The sequence below is a fragment of the Leptonychotes weddellii genome, chromosome 1 (assembly GCF_054177405.1).
Source record: "Leptonychotes weddellii isolate Sample4059 chromosome 1, ASM5417740v2, whole genome shotgun sequence".
NCBI classification, from domain to species: Eukaryota; Metazoa; Chordata; class Mammalia; order Carnivora; family Phocidae; genus Leptonychotes; species Leptonychotes weddellii.
In genome coordinates, this window is record NC_138369.1 from 129911813 (window position 1) to 129933795 (window position 21983).

Below are 21983 nucleotides of genomic sequence, written 5' to 3' on the forward strand. Positions count from 1 at the left end.
ACAAGATGCTTTTGTAGCCAGCAGGGCTTTCCTCCCAAGCATCATCCAATCCACAAAGGTCCCTTTCATGCCCCACGGATGCCTCCCCAGTTGCCAGGGGAGATTGAGAAACTCAGTTGCCAGAACTGCAGATGGAAGGGCTTGCCGTGGGATAGCTTCCAGGAGAGGGCCCTGACGAGGGGAAGGTGATTCATGGAGTGGAGTGCACTGCTCACCCCTCTCCCCTGTCTGGGTGTCTTTCAGGAGTCATGGCCGGTTTCAACATGGGGGGTGACCTCCGGGAGCCCGCTGCCAGCATCCCCCTGGGCTCCCTAGCAGCTGTTGGCATCTCGTAAGTAAGTTCCCCTGGTGGCAATCCACTGGAGAGAAGGAGAGAAAACCCGAGGCAAAAGAGGGGATTGCCCCTTTTGTTCTGAGAGTGCCCCAACTGTGGCCAATCTATTTCATATTCCAATTCTCCTTTTAACACTCAGCCGGCTGGAAAATTCACGTCTGGTGGGTTCAGACCCCCTGCCTGGGAATGCAGGAGGAGGAGGATGAATCCTTTCTTTCCTTTCTCCTCAGCCTCCTGCCCCTCCTCCTCCCCCACTTCCATTTTGAACTTGGGGATTTTTTAACCATTGACTTTCCAGGATTGTTGGGAGGAACAGAAAGGTGGAGAGTTCTGCCGTCAGGTTGGGGTTTCTACCCTAGCTCTGCTGCTGGGGGGCTGGGTGATATGCTGAACAATGTACTTAGCTCTCTGAGCCTCTGTTTCCTTTCTCATAAAATGGGGATAATGGGAACATGTGTACCCCAGAGACTGTGGCGCAGCCACTGTGTGCGAAGACACGTGGCAGGCTGTCCTCCCCTCAGCTCACCTCCCCGGCACCACCCCAAGGCTCTCAGGGTTTTAGTTCCCACCGCGCCACCTACACGAGCAAACTGAGTGGCCTTGGAGCTGCTTCTGACCTTCCAGAGTCTTCTGTTTTACTCTCTGTGCCCCAGGAAGAAGCTTCTCTGCCTTCACTGGGTGGATGTGAGAGGCGTAGACGTGCCGATGACTTGAGAAGTGAAAAGTGCCTGTGTTACTTTAAGTGTGGTACTTCGAAATACGACCATGTGCGTTTCATAAACGCTGAATTTGCTCTCAGCTTATTAGAGCGGCCCTACTGCGTCGGGCACACAGCACCAGTCCGATGTGTGTTAAGTAGGGCTGCATGCTGGCAAGAGAATGAAGGCCACAGAGAACGCTCGGGTGTTGGGAAGGACAGAGAAGAAAGAGCCCTGCCTCATTTTGGGGTCAGAGCTGGGAGGTCCCGGGACGGACCTTTGGCCCGTCCTTTCACTGCCCAGATGGGAATGAGGCCGCGGGGATCATGTGACTTATTCAAGGTCACAGGGCATCTGGGGCAGAGCCAGGTCACCGCTGCCCTTTTCACACTGGGCCCAGCTCTCTGTCATCTGGGATCCAAGAAACGGTGGGACTAAGAAGTCTGCAGGGGTGCAAAGGGGGGCTGTGGGGTTGCCGGTCACCCCTGCCTGAGTCCAGGCAACCTGGAGGCCAGAGGGGCCTCCTGTTCCCCACTCCCAACACCCTCAGTGCATCTTTCTTCTTTAATGTAACAAAGAGACAAAATAATCATACATTCTTTGGCAAGAGATATGCTAGAGGGGAAATAGTGCTGGGAGCCCCCTCAGACAAGCCAGAGAGGCTTCATGACTGGCCTTTCTCTTTCCTTCTGAGATGGGTCCCCGTGGGAACCCGGGGGGCTGAGTGCAGTGGGTTGGGATGTGCTTGGCTGAAGTCGGGGGGGTGTAAGCTCTGCTCCACTCTTGGGGTTTTTGCAGGTGGTTTCTGTACCTTGTATTCGTCTTCCTGCTGGGCGCTGCCTGCACCCGAGAGGCCCTTCGCTATGACTTCCTGATAGCAGAAAAGGTGGGTGAGTCCTGCTCTGCCGACCAGCTCAGTCTGCTGTGTCTTTCGTTTGCTCCCATCTACTAATAGCTGCCCCCCGCCCCCTGCAGTCCTGCCTGGGAATCCAGAGAGGCTTGGGCCAGGACTGAAGTGGGGGCTGAGGGGGGCAAAAATATGGAAAAGGTACAGATTTTTCTTATGGGTCAGGGGACTAAATAAGAGGAACAAAAGTATCTCTTCATGTCAAAAATCAGGACAGAAACAAAGAAGGCCCTGAGCGCAAACCCCTAGCTCAACCAGTTGGCCCTTCATTTTTGCCACGAGCGTCACCTTCCACCATGAGCAGAAAGGGCTGCTCACTGGAAGCAAGTAAAGGAGGAGGCCGAGGGGTGGGAAGGAGGCAGCAAAGTGGAGGGAGTTGGAGGAGGCCCAGTGACAGGGGGAAGCCCACCCTGCCCTCTGCAGACCTTGACTCGATGGGCTCTCCCCAGGAGTGGGCTGGGGTTGATCTGGCTGTAACAGCTTTGTTTCCAGAGCAGTGGACCCTGCCAGAAGCCGATTAGCAAATTCCTCACATTCCACAGCTGCCCCTTAACAGGCTGGAGGTCAGGTGACAGTGAAGGACACTCATTTGGCATCTCTAGAACCTAGGAGAGTAAGATTCCCAGATGCTTTTCTGGAAATCCCCCAAAACTCCTACCTTCCCTTAAGTTCTTGGAGGAAAAGTGGACCCTGAGATTCCTGTCATTTATCAGAGAAATGTAGAAGGCTAGGAAAGTTTTCCTAGTTAACTCCCGAGTGTTTCTGCTCAGATTTTGGGAGAAAGTAGCACTTTCTCTCGGTGTGAGGCTTTGCAAAGCCACCTTGCTGATCTTCACAGAGGACCACTGACTGGGGCAGCCTGGGGCAGGAAACTCTGAACTCTCTTTTTAGAGCTACATTTGGGCTTGGTTTCCACATTAGCACAGGTTTCTTTTTAAGATATGTAGGTGACAATGTAAAGATGATCTATGTTTTCAGCGGTCTTGACTCTGAAAGCAGGTTTTGAAAGGGGGAGCAGCTCAGGTGGTGAGGGCACTCTCTCCACCCCCTTCCCGGGACCAAGGCCTTAGACCCCCAGCGAGACACCTCCTCTCAGGGAAGGAATCTGCGGCCCTCATTTATACCTCATGCAAGCTTCCATCTTGAGTTTCATCTCCCACGGGCCTTTTCTCTAATCGTGGAATGAAAAGCTTGGCTGCGTCAGAGGAATTAAAGGCCTCGGGGAACAGCTGATGCTTTGGCCAGGGGGTCTGCCTGCTGTGGTCTGCAACTTGCCAGTGGCTAGCTAGCTCAGCCTGCCTCTAAAGCGGGTTCCTTTCTAGTAGATTCCCTCACAGAGGTCCTTTCAACCATTCGAGGCTCTGATCTGGATGGAACAAGGCAAATTATGCCTTGGTCTGGGGGCTCCTCTCTCCCCTCCTTCCCCTCCTTTGCAGAGAGAACCTAAGAACAGGTATACGGGAGGGGAGGCAGCCTGTATCCAAGGAAGGCCACCACAGGAGAGTAAAAACATCTCCACGGACAGCTCGGGAAAGCCTTTGTGGGTGGAAATTCCACCACTAATAATAGCCACCTGAGCTGGCGGAAGCTTGTTTGGAATGCCACCTGTCCTAGGCGTTGAAACAGGTAGGCGAACATTTAGCCGGTGGGGGCACCTGCTAAACCACGCTGGGCACTAATGTGTGGGAGTGCCATTGTGTGCACACCAGGCGGAGAGGTGGAGGGTTCGGGCTTTGGAGGGGAATGGACCGTTTCCTAGAAGAGGTGGTTGTAAAGGCTGTCAAGTCAGGAAAGATACTGCTCTTGGTTCTCAGTAGCAAACAGGGGCTGGTACAGCAAGTAAGTATACAGTGGAAGAACCCACCAGGGCAACTCCAGAAAGGGGCACTGTGCTGAGCTGCTGCCCCCCGGGCTCCCCCCTGCAAAGGGGACTGCACAGGATTTACGCCCCCCCGCCGCCGCCGAAGCCTCCAACCTTGGCTGCCCTCCCTTTTTGCTCTCTGATGTCCCTCCTTGGGACGGACTCGGCTGCAGGAGCAGGTCTGTACTCAGCGGCGAGCTGGGCCGCGGAAGGTTTCACTAGCAGTGCCTGGGGAAGAGGGTGGTGCAACGAGGTACGAGTGCTCGGTCTCCTCCGTGGTCCCTCGACACGGCTTACCACCCTCGGGGTCACTGTGATCTCCACTGCACGTCTTAGCTGTGGCCTGGGTTCTGAGCCAGCCCGTCTCTGAGCTCTCCTGGGCCCTGAGGAAGCGAGGCCTCCTCAGTCTGGTCCGTGTGTCCTGAGGGTCTCACCCTGGGGCAGAGACCAAGCAGACCTCCAGGACGCTCCCCTTGGTGCTGGCTCTCAGGAAGCTCCGCCGTGCACTTCTCGGTCTTTCTGCCGGGTGCTTTCGGCCAGAACGCTTATCTTCAGTGGCTGCTGGCTGCCCTGAATTCCTTTCCACTGACCTGCAGCTGATCGGTTCATCTGTTTCTTTTTTGGTTTCCGCAGCTTCTCAGATCTATTTCTAATGATTTGTCTTCCCAGCCTACGGTTTCTCTAAGAAGTTTCTTTTTTGCTTTATATTCCTACCCCACAAAAACTTTTGCCTGGTTCTTGGGTGTCAGTCTCCATAGTGTTATGCTTTTTTTTCTTTTCTTTTTTTTTTAAGTAGGCTCCACACCCAACACGGGGCTTGAACTCACAACCTCCTGATCAAGGGTTGCCTGCTCTACCGACAGAGCCAACAAGCTGCCCTGTAGTGTTATGTCTTTTCAAAAGTCTTTAGTACGTTGTGGTGGCTCTGAGGTAATCTATGTAAAGCACGATACTTGGTACACAGTAGGTGCTTATTAAATATTGCCTCCTCTGAACACTCCTTAATGGGGATAACCTTATAGGTAGGACATATTTTTTTCCTCCAAATCCACCGTATTTAACTGGATAGGAAAAAAAAAGTCAATCCCAATATTATTCAGTTATAGAAAGAGGAATTGTATGAAGAACAGGTATTAGCAGAGGTAAAACTAAATAGATTAAATAACTGTTTTGGAATAAACTTGTATACAGTCCAGGAAAAAAAGAAATTTATTAAACCTCAAAAAGACCAAATACTTTAGGAAGCCTGGAGCTTGCCAACCAGCAAATTTGCTTGCCAACCAGCAAAATAAGAACAAACTAAGTAGGAAAAGTACCCCCAAAGCATCGTTGTTAAAAAGGAGGTATCCCACCAAGTAAACTCTAATCATTCTCAGATTTGATAGTCATGGTTTCAGGTGTTCAGGAGGGACCTGGAGCGCCCACGGTGGAGGGTGGGGGCGTCGGGGGGCAGGGTTGGCAGCTGGTGAAGGAGGAAGCTGCTCAGCCTTGCCCATCCAGCCCAGCCTGGCTGTCCTCTGCTCTCCCTCATGGACACAGAGCTGTCTCTCAGGAAGTAAAGCCACCTTTATTTCCTTCTGGAAAATGGCTATCAAGTGAGAGAAAACTTGACTGAAAGTTGAGATATCGGTCCTTTTGTGAAGCTGGGACAGTTTGAGGAAACTCTTGTCTGTGGAAGTCTGATGAGGGAGAAAACTAGGGGACCATGAGACAATTTGGGATTGTAAGAGCTTCAGGATGTACTCCTCACTGATGTCAAGGGGCCATAGGAATTGGACGAGGCAGGATGAGCACCTTGCAAATGACTTTGAATGCGATCCTTCAAGAGAAAGGAACGGCCGGTGGACAGGTGAGATTTCTTCAGGACTGAAGCTCTGATGGTAGCTGGCATAAAATATAAAAAGCAAGGAGATGGAATTATAATTTTCATCAGGAGTTACTGAAGGAAGAAGTTAGGGTAGTTCATACCTCAGATAATTTTGGAAAGATAGATTTTTGCTCAAACAGCTGTATGACAGAGGGGTACTTTTTTTTCCCCCTAAAAAACTGTTGACACACATGTGCTCAAATAAATGCTCACTTCATCTCCACGGGCATAGTTCGCAAGCTCACAGTTCCGTATGAAGAGAGAAAGTGATTAAATTCTACAAGGGCTGGAAGCAAAGCTGTGTAGGTCACTGTTGTACCTATAATGTCTTACCCTGTGCCTAGCGCTGGGCCAGGTCTGTCACCTGTCCTCAGCAAATGCTCCCGTGGATGGATGATGGGAAGGAAGGGACAGGATACATGTGGGAGAGAGATAGAATGGAGTTTTTATAATTGATCCACACACGACAACCAACATTTCATTTATTTTTCAGAAAACTGACAGAATAATAGTTTTATATAAAAGATTGTCGAGTGAACAGACCATTGTAAACACAGTTGCCATACTGGACATAAACAAGTCACTGTGCCTGGACAGTCCCCTCTCTGGCCTCCAGCCCAGAGTTTCTGCAGGAGTCCCAGGGAGTGTCTGTGGGGAGGCAAACATGGGCATCTCTGTAGCACCTGGAACTAGAGACTCCAGTTTCCTGGGTCAGCCCCACACGAGGAGGAAGCCAGACTAGGCAGTCTCACTTCCAACCTGAGTAATGGACAGGCTTTCAATGAAAACAAATTTTTTTTTTAACACAAATATATATAACCTTTTGGATAAGAAGCAATAAAATTTCTGCAAGGAGATATCATGTCTCCTGGAGAATTCTCTGAAGGGACAGTGCAGTGGTTCCGATGCACCTTGCCCAGCGGTTCTCTACCCTGGATGCACATTAGAATTGCCTGGAGGGTTTTTGAAAAATCAGTGACGTCTGTGCCCCACCCAACACTGATAAAGCCAAACCTCTTGGACTGATTCTTTGGTATAGCTGGAGTGGAGAACTCCTAGTTGCATTTTCTAAAAGCTTTTGATAGGGCGCCTGGGTGGCTCAGTTGGTTAAGCGACTGCCTTCGGCTCAGGTCATGACCCTGGAGTCCCGGGATCGAGTCGGGCATCGGGCTCCCTGCTCGGCAGGGAGTCTGCTTCTCCCTCTGACCCTCCCCCCTCTCATGTGCTCTCTCTCTCATTCTCTCTCTCTCAAATAAATAAATAAAATCTTTGAAAAAAAAAAAGCTTTTGATAAAATTTTATCACAGAGTCTATGTATTTTTTTTTCAATGTAATCTGTACCCACAATGTGACCCCGAGATCAGGAGTCGGATATTCCACCCACGGAGCCAGCCAGGCACCCCGAGTCTAGGTATTTTTAAAACTAATGAATACAGGATGCGTTTGGTCATGAAAACAGAAACAAACGTTCGAGGTGAAGGACTGCATCCCAGAATGGATCAGGGGTTGATAATGGAAGCAGTTTATCTAACGATTTTGTGAGGCCTCCAGGGCATGAGTCGTGAAGCCTCGCGAATTTCGTGGGCACCACGAAGCCTGTGGTGTGGTGGGGCAGGGGCAGGACGCACGAGCGGCAGGAGCCTTTGTTCTACTGCAGGAGAACCCCCTCGTGTCACGGACTACATCACAGGTGGGGGTTACTCTGGTGACAATGAAGAAAATACACAGGGGACATTCACTGGGGATGAGATGAGGTCCTGCATTTAGGGAAAAGTAATCCACACTGAAATGAGGGACAAGTTAGGCTCTGTAGTGGACCTGAGTCATGTCCATCAGGCCCCTGGCATCCCTGACCGTTTGGGGGTCATTCCACCTATATATGATCTTGGAGGGAGTGAGCCTCATTTAATATTACAGAAGCCCCTCTCTTGCCCGTCCCTTTGTGGCCCTGTTAGGGCATGTGATCTAGATTAGACCCATCAGATGCTCCAAGTATCATGAATGAGGCAACGAAGAAGGGATGATGGGAATTCATCCACAGGACAGCAGGGTGCTGGTAACTTCCTGGCCAGACCGTTCCTCTTCCAGAGTCCCAGTTGCACCTCTGGGCTTGGGTCTTGTTCCTTTCCATACCTGATCTTTCAGCCTCGTGATGTGAACCTCTAGTGTCCTACAAGTATATTCTCTTAAAAATATATTGTTTCCGGGACGCCTGGGTGGCTCAGTCGGTTAAGCGTCTGCCTTCGGCTCAGGTCATGATCCCAGGGTCCTGGGATCGAGTCCCGCATCGGGCTCCCTGCTCCGCGGGGAGCCTGCTTCTCCCTCTGCCTCTGTCTCTCTCTCTGTCTCTCATGAATAAATAAAAAAAATAAAATCTTTAAAAAAAAAATATTGTTTCCGATCAGGAATCCTGGTTGGTGCAGGTTTTCCATAATTTATGAGCCAGGAAAGAGGTCTAGCCAGAAGCTGGTATCCCGTGTAGCTCGATGCCACTGAGCCAGTGACGGCTAAAGCAGGGACATAAAAAGTGAGGTGAAGAAGCTTCATCGTGAAGGATGTGACGAGACCATGCAAATTAGAGCTAACCCATCTGTGATAGCTGGACAAATGAGCACTTGGAGCACACAGTACTGGCCGCCGTGCCTATAGGAAAGTAGAATGGAGAAGGGCACCTCAAATAATCAGGCGGCAGGACCAATTCCCAGTGGGTCCAGAGGAGGGCCGGCTCAGGAGGGTGGGGCGGGTTCCTGACCCACAGTCTGGGGCCCAGCTGCGTGGCCAGCAGCGCTGATCTTTGCAAGTCAACACTAAGCGGAACAACTGTGCCCCCTCTTACTCTGTTAGTGACTTGTGGGCCACGTGGGTCATGGAGCTCATTCATTCATCCATTCAACATTTGTAGCTCTGTGTTGGCACCAAGTATACTAGGATGAGCAAGACAGGAGCCCTGCAGAAATGAGGCCTCTGGGGCCACTAGAGGAGACAGCATGCTAGGTGCTCCCCAAACTCAGGCTGAGGTGCTGCGGGGCCCTAAGGAGCAGCCACTGCTGTGAGGGGCCGGGGGAAGGTCTCATGGCGGAGGAGGGGATTGGGCTGAGTCTTAACGCACACCTGAGTGTAACAAGCATGGACAGAGGGTGGCAGCAGGCAGGGAAGTGAGCTGACAGAAGTCCGAGTGTGTGGCACATGGGGCTACGAAGGTCACAAACCAGGAAGGGCTGAGGATGCCAGGGCGGTGGGAAGCCACTGATATTTTTGTGGCAGTGGCATTCTGATCAGGTTTGAGTTTAGAGAGGTCACTCTGGCGGAGGCTTGGGGACAATTCAGAGTGGGTGGAGCTTAGAGGCGGGAGGCCAGTTCGCATTGCAGTTAGCTAGTGGTCCTCAAAGTGTGCTCCCCAGACCCTCCGCATCAGCATCAACTGGGAGCTTGTTGGAAATCCAAATTCTTGGGCCCTTTCCTAGACCTACTTAATCAGAAACTCTGAGGTGGGGATCAGGAATCTGTATTTTTTTTTTAATTTTATTTTATTATGTTATGTTAGTCACCATACAATACATCATTAGTTTTTGATGTAGTGTTCCATGATTCATTGTTTGCATATAACACCCAGTGCTCCATGCAGAACGTGCCCTCCTTAATACCCACCACCGGGCTAACCCATCCCCCACCCTCTCCCCTCTGAAACCCTCAGTTTGTTTCTCAGAGTCCATAGTCTCTCAGGTTCGTCTCCCCCTCCGGTTCCCCCTCCCTTCATTTTTCCCTTCCTTCTCCTAATGTCCTCCATGCTATTCCTTATATTCCACAAATAAGTGAAACCATAGGATAGGTGACTTTCTCTGCTTGACTTATTTTTAGCATAATCTCCTCCAGTCCCATCCATGTTGATGTAAAAGTTGGGTATTCATCCTTTCTGATGGCTGAGTAATATTCCATTGTATATATGGACCACATCTTCTTTATCCATTCATCTGTTGGAGGGCAACAAACCCTCTAGATGAGTCTGGTGCATGCTCAATTTGAGACCCTGTGTCATCCACACAAGAGGTGATGGTGGGCCAAACTGAAACAGTCATGGTATGAATGAAGTGGGGTGGGCCTGGGAATGTTGGAAACCTATCCAAGAGGTTGAATCTACAGGACTAATGATCGATGGGGTGCAGATGGGTGGGTGCTAGGGGAGCAGAAAGGGACAAGTGGATTCTGGCATTGGGTAATGAAACTGCTTCCTCATACAGGTGTCCCTGGTAGGCTTCCTGTTCCTTTTGGGCTTATACATTTCATCCCTGGCCTCCTGTATGGGAGGACTCTACGGAGCTCCCCGGATCCTGCAGTGCATTGCCCAGGAGAAAGTCATTCCCGCACTGGCCTGTTTGGGGCAAGGGGTAAGCGACCTTTTTTTTTTTTTTTTTGAGAAAGGGACCTTTTGCTGTGAACCTGATTATCAGCCAGTAAATTGCTTAAGTCTCTCTGATTAGAGCCAGTAGTCAAGTTCTTCAGAGTGGGAGAAATGAGAATGCAAAGGTCATTCTCTCACCCCTGTCCTCTGGCCGCCTGAGGTTGGGGCCAGTTGGACAAAGCATCTGTCAGTGTCACAGCCACCAGGACCCCTTAGCACTGGGTTGGCTAACTGTCATCGTGACATCTGGGACCCTGAGCGGCAGGGAAAGGGAGTATCACATCCTTTAATAAAAACAAATTCAGGATCCTTTAAGTTCAGGATAGAAGGAAAAAAAATCTCTTGGTGAGGAGGGGAGTTGGACCTTGCAGCTCTAACTCTGCCCTTGAGATTCACCTTCCCTTTGGGGTTGCTCTATGACGATTTCCCACCCTTTGGGCCTCTGGGCCTCCGGGCCCCCATCGGTCCTCATTACCTGAACTCTCACTGATACAGTGTAGCTTGATTGAGTCATGGAATGATTGAATGAGACATTCCTAAAACCTAAGGGATGACAAAAGAGAAATAGAGAACCCCACTTCCCAATTATGTGTTTTTATGCGATCGAGTTCATTTCTATCTTATTGGAGCACCACAGAGGCCCTCCCCACCCCCTTTCCACCCCAGACCCCTCGCCGTTAGGGCCAGCAGTCCTCCCTTACCATCCTCTTCTGCTTACGCATCAGTCAGCATGGGCCAGCTAGGAGCTCTGACTGTCATGTCTGTACCTTCTATGTTGTCTATGCCTTTTCTTTAATTTCATGTATTTTTTTTTTTAAAGATTTTTTATTTATTTATTTGAGAGAGAGAATGAGATAGAGAGAGCATGAGAGGGGGGAGGGTCAGAGGGAGAAGCAGACTCCCTGCTGAGCAGGGAGCCCGACGCGGGACTCAATCCCGGGACTCCAGGACCATGACCTGAGCCGAAGGCAGTTGCTTAACCAACTGAGCCACCCAGGCGCCCTAATTTCATGTATTTTTATTAGGTAGTATATACACAGGGCTCAAAACCAAGAATGATATAAAAGGTATACATTGAGAATTTTTGCTCCTGTCACGAATCTTTTATCTCTTTCTTCACCTGCACCCTTACCCTATCAGTAGCTGTTTTTATTAGTTTTTTATGAATCCTTCTATTTTTTACACAAAGATAGTATTCTAATACATTGTTCTATACCTTGCTTTTTTTCATTTAATATGGCTTGGAAATCATCTTTTCATATGGATGTTGAGAGCACTTTTTCATTCTTTTTCCATCGTGTGGATTTACCATAGTTTATTTAACCTGTTCCTATAGATCAACCCTTGTGTGGCTTCCAGTAAACTGTATTACAAGGAATAATTTTGTATGTGTGCATGTGTAATTATTTTACGTGCAGATGTATCTGTAGGATAAAGTTTCATAAGTGGATTTGCTGTGGCAAAGGGTAGATGCATTTTTAATTTTGATAGATCTTGCCAAAACACCTTTCATAGAATTTGTATCATTTTGTGCTTCTACCAGTAATGTTTAACAGTTCCTGCATCCCGACAGCCAGCATCACTCTTAGACACAGGACAAACACCCTGCTTTCTAGGACTCTGTTCTAGTCGTTGGCATAAGAAGTTCATGAGAACAAGGGGACATGCCCACCTGGATCCCATGCCCCGCTTCTGGATGGCCTAGGTGTGCTGCACTGGATCATTTGCACTCTTGCCTGGAATTCTCTGCCCAGATGTTCTACAACCCACATCCAGGGTCTGCATCCAGGTCTCTTCTCTGGGCCTGTCCTTTCTAGGACCAGGGAATGGGTCACAGTCCACATGTGGGTGTGAGGCCCCCACGGTATGGTCTGGGAAGGGCAGGGGGGGGAGAGCTGCGGGTAGCCATCCTCCACTGGGGAACTCTGAGGAGTGCAAGGATTCTAAACTTGAACCTGGCCTTCCCCGTTGTCCTGAAGCTGTATTTGCAAAGGAAGGAGGATAGAACACGTTTGCTTTAACAGTCTGTTAGCTTGGTTTGTAATTGTGAATATTTAGACATAGGGTGTGTAGACCGCTGTTTGCCCTGGGTACCACATTATTAGCAATCATGGTTCATAGTCAGATGTGAATTTTTGCCGGTTGTGTAGTGAGAAATGGCATCTCAGGATCCTTGTGGTTTGCATTACTCTTATATGAACAAGGTTGGACATCATTTCCTCTTAGAGTCATTTATATTTGTATGTTTTTAAGTTTTTAATTAAAAAAATTTTTTTCTGTGATTGTTGGTCTTTTTCTTCTCAGTTGCTAGAAGCTCTTCTTTTGTTAGGGAGGGTAACTCTTTGTGATATGTATTACAAATGTTTTCTCTAGTTTGTCACTTGCCCTTTAACTTTGAAATTTTTTCCTCCCAAAAGCTTCTTTACGTATGATTAGATTTTATTAGCACATTTTCTTTTTTAATGGGAGAGATAAACTTTAAACTTTAAAAAATAAACTTTAAAAAAACGTTTTGAGGGATACCTGGGTGGCTCATTCAGTTAAGCGCCTGCCTTCAGCTCAGGTCATATCCCAGGGTCCTGAGATTGAGTCCCGCATTGGGCTCCCTGCTCAGCGGGAAGCCTGCTTCTCCCTCTGCCTGCAGCTTCCCCTGCTTGTTCTTTCTCTCTCTGACAGATAAATAAATAAATAAATAAAATCTTTAAAAATAAATAAAATAGAAGTGTGTGGTATAATTTTTTTTAAATTTTAAAAAATAAAAAAAATTTTTGAGGGGCGTCTGGGTGGCTCAGTCGTTAAGCGTCTGCCTTTGGCTTAGGTCATGATCCCAGGGACCTGGGATCGAGCCCCGCATCGGGCTCCCTGCTCGGCTAGAAGCCTGCTTCTCCCTCTCCCACTCCCCCTGCTTGTGTTCCCTCTCTCGCTGTGTCTCTCTCTGTCAAATAAATAAATAAAATCTTCAAAAAAAAATTTTTTTGAGAGAGGGGTGCCTGGGTGGCTCAGTCAGGTAAGCGTCCAACTCTTGATCTCAGCTCAGGTCTTGATCTCAGGGTCATAACTTCAAACCCCATATTAGGCTCCACACTGGGCATGGAAACTACTTAAAAAAAATTTTTTTTTAAAGATTTTATTTATTTATCTGAGAGAGAGAGAACACAAGCAGGGGCAGTGGAGAGGGAGAAGCAGCCTCCCCACTGAGCAGGGAGCCCAATGCGGGGCTCGATCCCAGGACCCTGAGATCATGACCTGTGCTGAAGGCAGACGCTTAACTGACTGAACCACCCAGGCGTTCCCCCACCCCAATTTTTTTTTTTTTTGAGAGATATTCAGCATACAGAAAAGAGCATAGGACCAATATGAACGGTTTAAAGAATAACTGAAGTGAAACTCCCAGCCCCTGGAGGCCACCCTCCACATGCGCTCTCTACTCCGAGCCCCATCCCTCTCCCCGTGGTAGCTATAGCTCCTGACCTGACTTCTGTGATCAAAATTTCCTTGCTTTCTTTATGGTTTTACCCAGGAGTGGGCAAAATTTTTCTGAAAAGGGCCAAATAGTACTTCAGATTTCACAGGCCCTGTGGTCTCTGTCACAACTATTCAACTCCGCAGTTATATCTCAGAAGTAGCCACAGGCAGACACACCTATTGGGGTAGGTGTAGCTGTGTTCCAATCCAACTTTTTTATGGACACTGAAATTTGAATTTCATGTGATTTTCGTGTGTCTTAAAATATTGCTCTTCCTTTGATTTTTTTCCCCCAACTGTTTAAAAATGTAAAACCTTTCTTAGCTCGTGGGCATGCATAAACAGATGGTGGCCAGATGGCCCGGGAGCCATAGTTTGCTGACCCCTGGTTTGCTTGCTACATATGCATCTCTAAACAGAATTGTTTGATTTTGCCTGTTTTTAAACTTTATATAAATGTGGCATGCCTCTTTCACTCAACATTATGAGAGCCATCCACATTTTTGCTCGTAACAGCAACTTGTTTATTATCATCCCTATCTAGCATTTCCTCATTTGCTAGAATTTATTTCTCCATTCTGCTGTTGATGGACATTTGGGTTGTTTCCGATTTGGAACTGCTACAGACAGTACAACGAACATTCTTATACTAGTAGACAGGTTCACAGGTAGAGGTCTTCCAGACTATATACGCATTATTGGAATTGCTAAGCTATAAGGTATGTATATTTCCACTTACTAGATAATACCAAAGTCTTTTTCCAAAGTACTTGTACTAATTCACACCCCTATCAGCGGTGGATAAGCGTTCCTATCCCTCTATGTTTGTTCCAGTGCTTGATATTATCATACTTTTTAATTCTTGCCAATCTGGTGGGGTTTAATGGAATCTCCCTGGGGTTTTAATTTGCATTTCCTTGATTACTTAATGAGGTTGGGTAGCCTTCAATATGTTTAATAGAAATTCTTTTGCTCGTTTTTTTGTTTGTTTGTTTTTTAGTGGATTGTCTGTCTTCTTCTAATTATTTTGTAAGGATTCTTTGATATTCTGGGTTACCCTTTGTCAGCTGTATGTGTTGCAAATATCTTTTCCCATTCTGTGGCTTGTTTTTTCATCCTTGACGATGTCTTTTGGTCACAGAAGTTCATGTTTGACTGTTATTAACACTTCACAAGCTGCCCTTATCAACGTCTTGGCCTGGATCATTAACATTTCCTTCAGCTTACATAACACCCTTCTTTTAAGTTCTCTGCAGTTTCTAAGGATTTACTTTATTCTTAGTAGTTTTATTGTTAGAGTATGTTGAACAGCTGCAGCAAATCTACCCAAAAATGTAATCCTCAAAGTCAGTAAAAGTGTATTTTTACTTCTTATTTTTTCCTCCCAGGATTTTACTCTGAAGCTCTTGGGCAGCTGTTTTGGGTCAACAGGGTCTCTGACCCTCGGACACTCAGGCTGATGACTTTGCTTTCATCCTGTGATTTCGAAGGTTGCTCTCTCTTCTGACTGTCAGGAAGGGGGAATGCACCTGGAGGAACACATGTGGGGGGGTTACAGTCCGATCTGGAAGTGGCTTCCAGGTCTGCCCCTCCCCTTGCAGACTGTTGGCTGTAAAGGAGGGAGAGCAGTGGTGAGATCCCATATATATCTAAGGATAAAGCTGACAGTATTTGCTGATGGAGATTGAGAGAATGAGAAAAGGCATCAAGAATTTTGCTTGACTGAGCAGCCGGAAGGATGGAATTGCTATTTTCTGAGACAGAGACTACAGAAGAAGTAGATTTGATGGGTGGGAGATTGGGGGGTGAGCAGTTTGGTTTGGAACATTTGAGACCCTATTAGACATCAACTGGAAATGTTGAGTAGACAGTTGAATACTTAAGTCTAGATTTCAGGAGAACATTTCAGGCTGGAGATTCAGATGTGGGAGTTAAGAGCATAACACTGGTATTTAAAGTCAAGAGCCTGGTTGACATCACGTAGGAAGGGAATATAGATAGAGAATAGAAAGGGCCTGAGGATGGAGCCCTGGGCTACTTTTTATTTTTTATTTTTTTAGATAGAGGGGGAGGGAGAGAGAGAATCCCAAGCAGCCTCCATGAGCTGAGCCGCTGAGATCATGACCTGAGCTAAAATCAAGAGACGGATGCTTAACAAACTGAGCCATCCAGGTGCCCTGCCCTGGGCTACTTTATTTATTTTTAAATTCAATTAATTAACATAGTGAATAGTGTAAAATATAGTGTAGAGGTAGAGTTCAGTGATTCATCAGTTGCATGTGACACCCTGTGCTCATTACATCACGTGCCCTCCTTAAGGTCCATCACCCTGTGACCCCATCCCCCTACCCTCCTGCCCTGGGCTACTTTAAATGTAGATTTCAGAGATGTGGAGAAGCCAGTCCTGGAAACTAATGAGGAGGGAGGCAAATCAGGAGAAGCAAGGCAAAGAAAGTCTTTCAAAGACCAAGGAGTGATCAGCTGGGGCTAATGTAGTTCTTAGGTCAAGGAAGATGAGGACCCAGAAGTGATTATTGCTTTGGGCCCAAGAACCATTTGAGTGACTGTGATGAATAGTTTCTGTGGAGCGACAGATTCTATGGAGTTAGCACGTATTTACCACTCCTGTTCTCCTGCAGGTCCCCACACTCACCTCCATTAATAACAGACGTGTGTGGGGGCGCCTGGGTGGCTCAGTCAGTTAAGCGACTGCCTTCGGCTCAGGTCATGATCCTGGAGTCCCGGGATCGAGTCCCGCATCGGGCTCCCTGCTCGGCGGGGAGTCTGCTTCTCCCTCTGACCCTCCTCCCTCTCATGCTCTCTTTCATTCTCTCTCTCTCAAATAAATAAATAAAATCTTTAAAAAAAAATAAAAAAAAATAACAGACATGTGTGAGTGCGTGTGTGGGAGCATGTGTATGTTTAGTTTCACAATTTCCCCACCACAGCCACCGGTGATTCTGTCCCATCTTCCAGACTCTGCCATTCCTTCAGGCCCTTTTCTCCATTATAATCTGGGAACTTTGCACCACTTTGATTTCCAAGACTGGTGCTAAAACCCAATGAAAAACAAAAGGAGAAATATTTGGGAAGTCCAAGTTCTATATGGTAATGCCCCATATTCATAGTTACAAATACAACCAATATCCATGGTGTGTTGGGAGCCAGCTGCGTGTAAGCACTGTGTCGAGCATTTTATGTGCATTAGCTCTGATCTCCCAATAATCCCATGAATTGAATATTATTATCCCAAGTTTGTAGACAATCAGTTATTAGCTGATTGGTAGAATCACAGTTGAAGTGGTTGGGCCATTAGGAGTTGTATTTCTGTCGTGTAATGTGATTTTCTTCTGAAATTTCATAGTCCTGCATGTTATTTTTGTTTCTGCAGAAAGGGCCAAATAAGACACCTGTAGCTGCCATCTTCCTGACCAGCTTAGTGACCATGGCCTTTGTCCTTGTGGGCCAGGTGAATGTGCTGGCCCCCATCGTCACCATCAATTTCATGCTGACGTATACTGCAGTGGACTACTCCTACTTCTCCCTGTCCATGGTTCCCTGCAGCCTTCCCCAGGTGTCTGAGTCAGTGCACAAGGAGGGCCCAGGAGCTCTCCGCTGCTCTGAGCACCTGCTCTTGGAGAAGGCTCCCAGCTATGGCTCTGAGGGCACGGCCCAAAGCCTCCCTGAGGGCACTCTGCTAGAAGTCACCGAAGACGTGGATCCGCTCCTCCAGCTAACCAGGAAGCTTGAGACTAACCGGCCGAGGCAAGGAGGCAGTGACGGGATCCCAGAAAGTAAGAAGGGGAACCACAAGAAGGCCACCAAGCAAACCCTACAAGATAGCTTCCTGTTGGACCTCAAGTCCCCAGCTTCCTTCCCTGCTGAGGGCTCTGACAGATTGCCTACTGCCTCCTGGGAGGGACAGGAGGCCTACTGGAATAAGCAGAGTGCCAGGAGTGAAGGGGTTCTGCCTGGAGGACCATGTACTGAACTTGTCCCTGAGCCGAGCAACCAGCCTGTCCCAAATGGAGAAGGTGAGTGCCTTGAAATCTCATTAGGGCCTCCTCATTTGAGATGACCACCTGCCTGGTTATCACAACCCCTTTTCATGCCCTTAGCCAGTTCACTTTATACCTGGGTTTAAAATCCTTGTCAATTTTGTGTGATATTTATTTTTTAAAGTTATATGCAGGGGGTGCCTCAGTGGCTCAGTCGTTAGGCGTCTGCCTTCGGCTCAGGTCATGATCCCAGGGTCCTGGGATCGAGCCCCGCATTGGGCTCCCTGCTCGGCGGGAAGCCTGCTTCTCCCTCTCCCACTCCCCCTGCTTGTGCTCCCTCTCTCACTGTGTCTCTCTCTGTCAAATAAATAAATAAAATTAAAAAATAAATTAAAAAATAAATAAAGTTATATGCAAACATCAGCTGCATTTGTAATTCTACTCTGTTACAGTTGATTTTAAACAGAAATTTCTGTCTACTCTTGTACAGTAGAGCTGGGAGCCATGGCTAATAATTGAACATTAATTTCATTTTACTCAAAAATCAGCTGAGATATAATATCAACACAAGTGAGACCAATTTTTCCTTTCAAGAGAAGTGGAAATGTAACAAACTGTCTGCCTTAGTAGGTTTTGTCTGTGGAAGATGAATCTCCCAAACCAGGCAAGAGGGGATGGAGAAAAGATGGCTAAAGAACACAGCTCTGCTTTGCTTTCTCAGATCTACAAACATGGAAGCACAGAAAAAGACTCTCAAAGAGAGGCTTACAGGTCATGAGAAATTCTGAGAGAAAGAAAGAATTCATAATTTTGAGTCTTCCACATTTTAGGTGCTTTACATATGTTATTTCATGTAATATGATAGATATTACATTTTTCCATTTTACAAATGAAGATCCCGAGGCCCAGTGAGGCCACAGAGAAGTCTCAGAGCTCATACTTTGCACAGCCGGGTGTCATACCCAGGTCCACCTGTATTGGAAGCCCATTACTTTTCTCTCTATTACCTGGCCCCGTGAGATCTATATTGACAAGTGTGAGCAAAGAGGAGGAGACAGAGGGACATAGAGATGTCTAAAAACAAATACTTTACATTCTCCCATACACTTGCTTTCCTTCTTTCCCTCCAAATTGGTGGGAGGTTTTTAATGATAGGAGCATTATTAAAATTTTAAGAATTATTTTATTTTTATCAAAGCAATAATTGTACAGTTTAATAAGCCAAGTGGAATTAGAAGTAACCTAATTGGGGTTCCTGGGTGGCTTAGTCAGTTGAGCATCCGACTCTTGATTTTAGCTCAGCTCATATATCTCAGGGTTGTGGGATCAAGCCCCACTTTGGCCTTTGTGCTTGCATGGAGTCTTCTTGAGATTCTCTCTCTCCCCCTCTCCCTCTGCCCCCTCCCTGCTCACGCACCTGCGCTTACACACACGTGCGCATATGCTCTCTCTCTAAAATAGTCTTAAAAATAAAATAAAATATCTCTTAAAAAGTAACATAATCAGAAATAGTAGCCCCCACTCTTCTATACCATCCCTTGTACCCTGCTCTGCTCCCTAGTCCCACTCCCAGAAAACCCTTTCTTTCTTTCTTTTTTTTTTTTTAAGATTTTATTCATTTATTTGACAGAGAGTGAGAGAGCACAAGCAGGGGGAGCAGCAGAGGGAGGGAGATGCAGGCTCCCTGCTGAGCAGGGAGCCCAGTGCGGGCTTGATCCCAGGATCCTGAGATCATGACCTGAGCCCAAGGCAGACGCTTAACGGACTGAGCCACCAGGCACCCAATCCCCCTTTCAACCAAAAAGTTGCTTCTTCCATTAACCTTCATGTCACTAAATAATATATTTGTATTTCTACTTCTTGATATGTCAGTTTCAGATGTCATCTTTTGACTTCCTATTACGGTAAATGAAGTTTTAATTCATTTATGCCACTCTGACTTCTCATCCAATGTCCCAGAGTACATATATCACGGTTTTTGATTAACTTAATAGCTAATATTCATGTGATCATGATTAAGTAAATATTGCTTAACTCTGAGCCATATATTATACTATGATTACATTTTCTTTTTGTTCAACTTTTTCTATTTCCTGGAGTTAATAATTGCCTTGTTCTTAATTTGCTTGGTTTTCTGTAAAATCATTTTTCTCTAAATGCTTGACCAGATATATCAAATACCTCTTAACGTTATTTTCCAAGTGCTCAAATTGTTCAGAAATTTAACATATTCATTTCTTTTTTTCCCTTTGTTGTATGGCTCTCATCCTATTCCAGTCTAGACTATCTGTTCTCTAAGCCTGCTACAAAACTATTATCTTGGAATTTCTCTCTTTATCACACTTCTATGTCAGATCCAGGGAATAAGAGAGTTTTTGAGATACAATATTATACTAGATTTTTGCTTTTTTTTTTTTTCCAACTCAGCATTGGATGATCTTCCTATGTTTGAAGAATTTCCAGTGTTATAAATATGGTGAGAGGCAAAACAAGCCTTTTACACTCAAAACTGAAGATGTCAGATACTCAGTTTTCCAGCCTCTCATATAGCTAAGAGTTCAGGCATGAAGCCAAGGCTCTCCTAATCAGATGAGCCCCCTTATACCTGGAATTGGGACCTAGAAACCTGAATAAATGGGGACTTCAAGGAACTCTCTGAAAGCCTGATATTAGCTGCAGGATGACTGCATTCCTGGCTCCAGTGTCCAGGGATTTCAGAATCAGAATCAGGGCTTTCAGAATCAGCAGACTTCAGTGTCTAGACCTTGGTGCCTGCCACAGTAGTGTCCCCCCTAGACTGCTCTGACATATAACTTTGAGTGTTGTTCTTGGCTGAATAGCCCTGAACTTACTTTGCTAGCCTTTCTAGCTATTCTCAGAGGAAAGGCTAGGAAGTATGTTTTTACCTGATCATTTTGCTACTTCATATGAAATTGTGTGGGTTTTTTTCTAAGGGAAAAAGGGAGATTGGGTAGCAACAGTCTATGCCACAATTATCATGATTTTAATTTTTAAGAGCTTTTGGGTTAACCCCAATTTGTCCTTATGCTTTTTTTTTTTTTTTGAGATTTACTTATTTATTTGAGAGAAAGAGAGAGAACATGAGCAGGGAAAGGGGTAATGAGAGCGAATCTCCAGCAGACTCCCCACTGAGTGTGGAGCCTAATGTGGGGCTCAATCCCAAGACCCTGAGATCATGATCTGAGCTGAAATCAAGAGAGTCGGGCGTTTAACCAACTGAGCCACCAGGCGCCCCACCCCCCACCTTTTAAAAAATCTGAACATCATCTCATTCTTGTTTTATGAGTACAACGGCTTGTGTTATCTCTCCAGTAATATTACTTATTCTCCCTCTAGTCTTTTTCTGCTCTTTTTACTGACCTGTGTTCTCTAGATCCTTTTCTCTTTGGCTTGGTCTTTCTCTCTCTCTGATATTGGAGGCTTTACTAAAATGTCTGTTGATCTTTGATTTCTTTTCCTACTTAGAAGTGAAATACTAAAAAGCTGTTTAGAAGACCCACATACTGGTCAGGGCTTGTTGATTGGGCACCTCACTGTAGAATGATTAGGGGGTAAGCTAGCTTTTTCATAGGAGGACCCCAGAAGACCCCCAAATGCAACTCTGTAGAGGTTTTCCTCTGGACTCTTTAGTTCCTCCAGAGGAGAGTCCTTTAATCTGTTGCCTCACCCAGATGGCTGCTTGCATTCAGGGAGCAGGGGGAAGTAGGGGAGTTAGGGGTATCTTACTGTTTAGGATACAGACTTTCATTTAATTCCTTAGTTTCTAGCTCCATTCGCCTACTCTTTGCTGTGCCTGGTGTCCCAAGTCCAGGCACTCACTGGCTTGATTTCTTCAGAGGAAAGGGGTCAGGTGAAGAAGGAGTTGTTACCTAGCTCCGTGAGCAGAAGAAGGGTTCTTGGTGTCCAGCTGTTTCATATACAGTCTCACAACCAAACCTCTGCCCCTTAGCACTTCCCAGGGACATGGCATTGCCTGATCTTGAACTTTGCTGGGGTCTACCAGAGTACATTGGGCTGCTCCTTGCCAGTATCCTTTCTGTAGGCCCTAGAGTTCATTCTCATCTGCTCTGCTAACTCTGTTACCATTCCTCTGTCACCTTTCCATCTTTCAAGTCTTGTTTTTGTTTTCTCTCTCATTCTCTAAAATGTCTGTGTTTGTGGGTTTATGCCTATTTAATTTTTTTCTGTCTTCTCAGTGCGTTTTCAGGAGAGACATGTGGTCAGTTTGTAATGTTTAGTCAATGAAGTGCTCGCTGCCCAGTTGCCCAATTGTAAAATGTCATAGCTGTTGACCACTCCCTCTCTTCTATCCTCACTGCCTGTACCTTGGTGCAGACCTTTCCCATCCAGCACCCAGTCTCTTGTTAAGTCTGCAAACTAGACTCTTGCCTCCAGATTCTCCCACATCCTGTTTCTCCTTCTCATTGTCCACT

At 46.6% G+C, this 21983-nt stretch overlaps 1 protein-coding gene across 1 annotated transcript in view; it reads left to right on the forward strand.

Moving 5' to 3' along the window:
- The window catches only part of LOC115938403 (solute carrier family 12 member 8), a 57561-nt gene that overhangs the window by 14049 nt on the left and 21529 nt on the right, over positions 1–21983 (forward strand). Inside the window, exons 3-6 of the mRNA XM_081814724.1 lie at positions 244–331; positions 1831–1918; positions 9906–10052; positions 16923–17565. Coding sequence (XP_081670850.1) covers positions 244–331; positions 1831–1918; positions 9906–10052; positions 16923–17565 — 966 coding nt within the window. The remainder of the gene's footprint in view (positions 1–243; positions 332–1830; positions 1919–9905; positions 10053–16922; positions 17566–21983) is intronic.